This window comes from Artemia sp. Qi Xiang Cuo, chromosome 13 (genome assembly GCF_049724085.1).
Source record: "Artemia sp. Qi Xiang Cuo chromosome 13, ASM4972408v1, whole genome shotgun sequence".
NCBI classification, from domain to species: Eukaryota; Metazoa; Arthropoda; class Branchiopoda; order Anostraca; family Artemiidae; genus Artemia; species Artemia sp. Qi Xiang Cuo.
In genome coordinates, this window is record NC_142806.1 from 57,595,000 (window position 1) to 57,602,902 (window position 7,903).

General features: G+C 43.3%; 1 protein-coding gene across 1 annotated transcript; it reads left to right on the plus strand.

Annotated features, from left to right (window-relative positions):
• The first annotated feature begins 4,775 nt into the window (after positions 1-4,775).
• LOC148945464 (uncharacterized) lies at positions 4,776-5,432 on the plus strand. The gene has a single exon (XM_089099052.1). The coding sequence runs from the start codon at positions 4,776-4,778 to the stop codon at positions 5,430-5,432; it is 657 nt and encodes a 218-aa protein (XP_088955178.1).
• Positions 5,433-7,903: the final 2,471 nt, after the last annotated feature.

Below are 7,903 nucleotides of genomic sequence, written 5' to 3' on the forward strand. Positions count from 1 at the left end.
AGGAAAATACACCCGCGGAAAATACTCCCCCCCCCCAAAAAAAAATACAACCCTTGTAAATACCCCCCCCCCCCCGTGGAAAATATCCTCGCGGAAAATACCCTCCGGTAAATACCCCCCCCCCCCCTAGAAAATACCCCCCTACCCCGTGGAAAATAAAGCTTTCCAAATTTGAAAATTTCATTTCAGTTTTTTTTATTTTTCGTGGGGGAAGGAATTTTGGTGTTTGTCTATTATACACCACGTCATAAAGAAAGATTTAAAGGAAATGGGAACTTCGTGGGCGGGTGTAAAAAGGGAGGCTTTGAATAGATTGGGATGGAGGAGGATCGTGCGTAGCTGTGTTGGCCTCAGGAGGCTTGGTGCTGCGGTGAGTTGTTAGTAGTAGTAGTAGTAGTAGCAATCAAGTTTACGGTGTGTAAAACCTGAAAAAAAACTGGTTTCTTCGTCAGTTTATTTCAGCTTAGCGTGAGACAAGACAAAGACATGTGAGAGAATAGATGGGAGATATATAATTTGGGCTATATATTTGCACATAAGGGGGGGGGGTAAAGTATTTTGACAGTTTGATGCCAGACAACAATTCTTACTTCATAATATGCAGAATAATTGTACCTAAGACATTTTGCAGGCAGACCCGCTATACTCCTCCCCCCCCCTAATTTGGAAATGCATAGCCCAAGTTTGTTTCTATAGTAACGAAGAAACTAACGAAGAAACCAGTTTGTTCTCCAGTTTTATACATCGTAAGCTTGAATGAGTGGTGTATAATACACAAGTACCGGAATTTTTCATGGAGAGAGAGCCGGATTTCCCGGTATGGTTTAAAAAGATCTGAAATTAAATAAAAAAAAAAAACAAGCTTTTTTAACTGAAACAAAGGAGCAACATCAAAACTCAAAACGAACAGAAATTATTACGTATATGAAAGGTGTTGCCTCTTCCTCAAGACCTCGCTTTTTACGCTAAAGTTTTTTTGTATAATTTTAAAACAAAGCTTATTATTGTAATTAAACGGCCAATGTGTTACAGGATTTGTTCTTAAAGGCTTAGGACAAAAAGTCAAAACTTTAGCGTAAAGAGCAAGGTCTTGTGGAAGGGGCAACTCCTCTCATATAAGTAATAGTTTCTGTTTGTTTTAAGTTTTGATGTTCCTCCTTAATTTCAGTTGAAAAAACTTGTCTTTTTACATTAGTTTCTGATCGTTTCTAAATAATACCGGGAAATCCGGTTCTCTCTCCATGAAAAAATCCGGTACTAGTTTATTATGCGCCACTCACTCAAGTTTACGATGCGTAAAACTCGAGAACAAACCGGTTGCTTTGTTAATTTCTTCATAACTTTAGAATTGAATTTAGGCTATATATTTGCATATTAGGGGGGGGGGGGTAAAGTATAGCGGGCCTTGCTGTAAAATGTGTTAGGTATAATTATTCTGCATTTAATGAAGTAATAATTATTTTCTGACTTCAAACTGTCAGAATACTTTCCCCCCCCCGCTTATGTGCAAATATATAGCCCAAATTATATATTTTCCATCTATTCTGTCACTTGTCTTTGTCTTGTCTCACGCTAAGCCGAAAGAAATTAACGAAAAAACCGGCTTGTTCTCAAGTTATAGACATCATAAACTTGAGTGAGTGGTGTATAATTTAAAAGTACCAAAATTCCTTCCCCCAACGGCAAAAATTCAAATAACTTCTCAAATTTGGAAAGCCTTATTTTCAACGGGTGGGTATTATCCGGGGGGATTTTCCGGGGGGGTGAGTATTTTCTCCGGGGGGCTTATTTTCCCCCGGAGGGTATTTTTCACGGGGGAGTATTTTTCCCGGGGGGATTTTTCGGGGAGTGTATTTTACGCCGGGGATATTTTCCTTGGGGGGTGGGGATATTCTTCGGGCGGATGAGGGGTAGTTTCCGGGATATATTTTCCGCGGGGGAGGGGGGTATTTACAGGGTGGTATCTTTCTGGGGGTATTTTCTGCGGAGGAGGTACTTTCCGAAGGGATTATTTTCCACGGAGGGTATTTTACTCGGGTGGAGGGGGGGGTATTTTCCGGGGGGTGGGGTATTTTTTGTGTGGGGAGGGTGTTTTCTTCGGAGGGGTATTTTCGGGGGGATATTTTCCTGGGGGTATTTTCTACGGGGGTTATTTTCAGGGGGTAAACGCCAGCCACCCTTTCACATACAGGGGTTTAATTAGGGTCTTCCTAAAATCACTAGGTACTTTCTTTTTCCCAGAAGTCTTATTCATTATCTTCAGTAACTTATTTCTAACCTCATAGCCACCATATTTAAGAAACTCATTTAACACACTATCAGCACCTGGTGCCTTATTATTTTGTAATTCTTTTAATACGGTCACTAAATCTTCCTCATAAAATATACCTTCCTTCATATTAAAGATGTCACATACTTTTGCATCCTCCTCTATATCTTTTCCTGTAGCTCTATCACGGTAGTCCCCCCCCCCCTACGCCTTCCTTTTCCAAGCCCATTTGATGAAAGTTTCGAGATGAAAATTTTGTTAAAAATAGCCCCCCAATGCCCTTTTTTACCCAAACCCATCCATTCCAAATTTTGATATAGCCAGTTTTTTGAAAATTGTTCAAAAATTAGATAGCAAAAACTTCGGTGTCAACACAACCCCCTAAAGCCCGAGGGTAAGCGTTGGAAGTGTTGCCCTGGGAGCGTATATGGTTCTTATGAAAGGGATACTCGTATAAACTTCATAGAGGGCTCATTTGATTGAAAATTGAAAGTTCTAGTTCACTTTTTAAGAGTCAAAAGATATCCGCAGGGCAACTAGCCCCCTATACCCTTTTTTCCCCAAGCCCATCCGATTAAAATTTAAAAATGGCCATTTCATTAAAATAGTTCAAAGGTCTTATAAGAAAAACTTCTGTGTCGACGCAACCCCCCAGGGCCTGGGGGCAGGCGTTATGAGTAATGCTCTGGGGGCATATATAGTTCTAATAGAAGGGTTGCTCCTATAAACTTCGGAAAGGGCTCGTTTGATTGGAAATTGAAAGTTCTTGTTCACTTTTTAAGAATCAATAGAAATCGTAGGGCAACTTGCTAACCCCCTCCACGCCCTAAATCCATTAGATAGAAATTTTGCGACAGACATTTTGTTAAAAATAGTTCAAATTTCAGATAAAACAACTCCGGTGTCGACACAGCCCCCCAGGGCCCACGGGTAGGCGCTGTATGTTATGCCCTTGGTTATATATGGTTGTTATGGAAAGGATAAATGTCATAAAGGGCTCATTTGATTGGACGGTAGCTGGAGGGTAGACGGCAACTAGCCTCTCCCACACTCCATTTATTTTTTTCCCGAAGGCACTTCATTTAGAAGGGGCCGTCGTATAAACTTCAAAGGGGGCTCATTCGATTGGAAATTGAGAGTTCTAGTGCCTTTTTTAAGAATAAAAAGTGATTGGAGGGGAACTAGCCCCCCTCAAGCCCTTGTTCCCCAAATGCATCCGATTAAAAATTTGAGGTAGCGATTTTGTTAAAAATACTTCAATGATCATATGAGAAACCCTCCTTTACGTATAGCCATTTGGTTAAAAATAGTTCAAAGGTTAGATAAGAAAAACTCCTGTTTCGACGCAACCCTACAGGGCCCAGGGCAGGCGTTGTAAGTATTGCTCTGGGGGCATGTATTGTCCTTATGGAAGGTATGCCCGTATGAACTTCAGAGAGGGCTCATTTGATCGGAAATTGAAAGTTCTAGTACACTTTTTAAAGAGTCAAAATATATCGGAGGGCAAATAGCCCCCCTCCATTCTCTTTTTCTCAAACTTCAAAGATCATATAATGAAAACTCCGGGGTCGATACAACCCCCAAGGGCCAGGAGACAGGCGTTGTAAGTAATGCTCTGGGGGCATATATAGTTCTTATTGAAGGGATGCTCGTATAAGGTTTGGAGAGGGCTCATATGATTAGAAATTGAAAGTTCTCGTTCCATTTTTAAGAGTCAAAAGAGATGGCAGAAAGAATTAAAAACCAACTTTGGCTATAGCATTCCCGGCAAGCGATGCGTCAGAGGCTACGGCAACCCGACGAAAAGTGAACTAGCGGACCACCTGTTGAAACATCGACAATACATCAGTGTGGGGGGCTGGAACGTATGTTCATTGAAATGCCCTGCGACCCGGACCTTCATTGCAGGTGAATGCGAAAGATATTGCATAGACATTCTGTGTGTATTCGAAACCTGGCTAAATGGAAATTTGGAAGACGAGCCCGTCTCCGCCCCTTTTGGAAAATCCGAATTCCACTTTTTCAACTCCGGACCTAGTGATGGCTCTGGTAATGCAGGGGTTGGTCTCCTCCTCAGTACTAAGGCAGAAAAATCTCTAGTTGAATGGCAGCCCATCTCACCTCGTTTGGCTAAGACCCGTCTTAAGGGTCACCTGTTCAACATCTCTGTCATCTCAGCCTATGCACCAACCAGAGCCGCGGACGAAAGCATAGTTGACGAGTTTAACGATGTTCTGACCCAGTCATTGAGAACAGTCCCAACCGTGATCTACTCATCCTAGGAGGTGATCTTAACGCCCATGCTGGAAGCCGCGAGATAGACCGCGAAAGAGCTGTTGGAAGATTTATATGGGGCGACAGGTGCAAGCCTGGAAGGCGGCGCTTAAAATTTGCCCGTCAGCATAATCTTTTATTGGCAAATACGTTGTTCCAACACAAACCATCTTAGAGGATCAACTGGTGCTGTTGAGATGGAAGAGCCCAATCCCAGGTGGATTACTTGCTAATGTCCCCCCGATGGCAAAGCTCTACACAGAACTGTAGAGCCTACCGTGGAGCCGACACAGGAGTGAAGAATGGCTCCAATCATATGCTGCTAAAAGCTTCCCTGACAATAAAGCTCGCCTCCAGGAAACGAACGCAACCTCCTCCGAGATACGATGCAGCACGTCTTCATGATAAAGCAGTCGCAGAAGAGTTCCGCTTGGAATTATCTAAAAGTTCTGACATCTTGTCCGCCGACGATAATAACGAACCAACCACCATAAACATAGAAGATGAGTGGAGGAAGATAAAAGACACCATAACAGACGCCTCTAAAAAAGTCCTCGGCAGGCTGAATCAGAAGTGGCAGAGGTGGATCTTAGAAGACAGCATCAAGCTATTAAACCAGAAACAACAGACCGGAAATACCAAGTCCATAGTGTTCAAAACACTGAGAAAAGAATGCCATAAATCCGCCCGCCATGACAGACTACGCTATTGGAACCACGTGGCAGCAGATATGCAGAAGGCTGCTAGTCATTCAGATACCAGAAAGCCTTACCAACTACTAAAAGAAGCAACTGGGAAAAGTAAAAAGATCTCAACTGGAGTGAGAGGTGAAGATGGGAAGCTTCTGTCAAGAAAAGATGACATAATCGCAAGATGGCAATACTGCTGAACCCCAGTCACAACATCTCTTCCACTCAAACACCCTCCAATAATAACACCACTGCGTCTAGCCAAGCAACCCCAACCTTAACTCAGTACCACCGAGTCAACAAGCCCCATACAGCAACGTCAATGTTCACCCTCCCTTAATACAAGAGATCAAAGAGGCAATCAAGAAGTTGAAGAATTACAAGGCACCAGGCACAGATTCTATCCCGGCAGAAGTTTAAAAAGCTGCTCCTATTCTCGCTGAGAAACTACAGAAGCTCTTTTGCTCAATCTGGTCTCAAGAACAGTTTCCCAAGGAATGGCAAGACTCAGTTATATAGCCTGTCTTCAAAAAAGACGACCGCACTGAATGCAAAAATTACAGAAGGATCTCACTTATGAGCATTGCGGCAAACATCTTTGCAATGATTCTGCTTAACCGATTCCACAAAGTCTACAACAAAAGAACCCGCCCTTACCAATCTGGTTTCCGAGCCGGCATGGGCTGTATTGACCAACTCTTCACCTTGAGACAGATTTTTGAACACAGAGCTAAGCATCAACAAATCACCGTCGCTGTCCTTATTGACTTCATTACGGCCTTCGATTCAGTCATCCGGGGAGGAATTTGAATGGCAATGGAAGAGGACTGTGTCCCACCTAAGATCATATGATTCATTCAGGCTTAATATCAACACACACGAGCCTGCATCAAGGTGAACGGAGAACTTTCTCCGGTATTCGATATCTATTTCGGTGTGAGGCAAGGGTGTGTACTCTCTCCCGAACTATTCAATTTGGTCGTTGATTGGGTAATGAAAAAAGCAATGCTAAGCTTCGAAGGAGTCGAGGTTAGCCCTGATCCCAGTATCACCGACCTGGATTATGCCGATGATGTTACCCTTCTTGGCAAAGCCGTTGGCGAAGCCCAGGAAATGCTTCTCAAAGTATCCGAAGATGCTGCCCCATTGGGGCTCAAGATTAATATTGATAAGACTAAAGCTACGTCTAGTGCCCCGGATTTAAACTCTGCCCCTATAACCCTTAACCGTAGGCAGATTGAAGTTGTGAATAAATTCAAGTATCTCGGATCATACATTAACATTAACGGCGGATGTAGCAAAGAAATCCAATGCCGCATTGCACCAGATTCCGATGTCTTTGCACAGCTGTGGAAGCCGCTATAGAAAAGGAAGGATATCCAGCGGAAAACAAAAATTCTCATTTACGATGCCCTTATCCTATCAGTCTTACTGTACGGCTGTGAGACGTGTCCCTTAAAAGTCACCGTGGCACACGCCCTCAACACTTTTGAACACAGATACCCGAGGAGCATATTGGGGTTACGACTCACCGACCGAATCCCAAATACGATCATCCGCTGACGATGTGACCAGAAGTATGACATCACATATATCATTCGACGCCACCACCTGTCCTGGTTCGGCCAAGTTTGCTGAAGACCAGCCGAGACTTTCACAAATCAAAGGCTACGCTGAAAACCAGCACCTGATTGGAGTAAACGACACGGAGGACAAGCCAAAACTTGGCTTAACACAGTCAAATCTGACCTCAAGCCAATTGGCGGTTTCCGGAGACATGATCTCAGATAGTACCATTCACGGCTGGAAATTAGCGCCCAGTTAACCCAAGACCGTAACCTGTGGAATTCAACAGTCTGCCAGATCCTGTCGCCAGGGAGAGCTATATAGCTTGTTTCCTGATCCAAGTAAAAGTAAGTAAGTAAGTAAGTCAAAAGAGATCGGAGGGAAACTAACCCCTCCCCCCTCCTATCCATGCCCTATTTTCCTCAAACCCGCCCGATAAGAACTTTGAAAGAGCCATTTTTTTTCAAAATGGTTCAAAGATCATATAACAAAAATTCCGTGGTCGACACAATCCTTCAGGGCCCAGGGTAGGCGTTGTAAGTTGTGCCTGGGGGGCATATACAGCTGTTTTTGAAGGGATGCTCGTATAAACTTCAGAGAAGACTCATTTGACAGGAAATTGGAAATTCTAGTTCAGTTTTTAAGAGTAAAAAGAGATCAGAGGGCAACTATCCCCCCACACACTCCTTTTCCTCCAAATACATCCGATGAAAATTTTGAGATATCCATTTCTTTAAAAATAGTTCAAAGGTCAGATAAAAAACAATAGTGTCGACACAACCACCCAGGGCCCGGGGGCAGGCGTTGCAAGTTATGCCCTGGGGGCATATATGGTTCTTATGGAAGGGATGCTCGAATAAACTTCAGAAAGGGATGATTTGAATGGAATTGAAAGTTCGAGTTCAATTTTTAAGAGTCAAAAGAGATCGGAGGGCTCTTAGCCCCCCACGCCCTTTTTTCCCCAAGCCCATCCGATAAAATTTTGAGATAGCCATTTTTTAAAAATAGTTCAAAGGTAAGATAACAAAAGCACCGGTGTCAACACATAACCCCCAAGGGCTGGGGGGAGGCATTGTAAGCTATGTCCTGGGGCCGTATATGGTTC

Coding starts and splice junctions, on each gene's coding strand:
- LOC148945464 (XM_089099052.1), top strand. CDS start 4,776: ATGTCCCCCCGATGGCAAAGCTCTACACAGAACTGTAGAGCCTACCGT.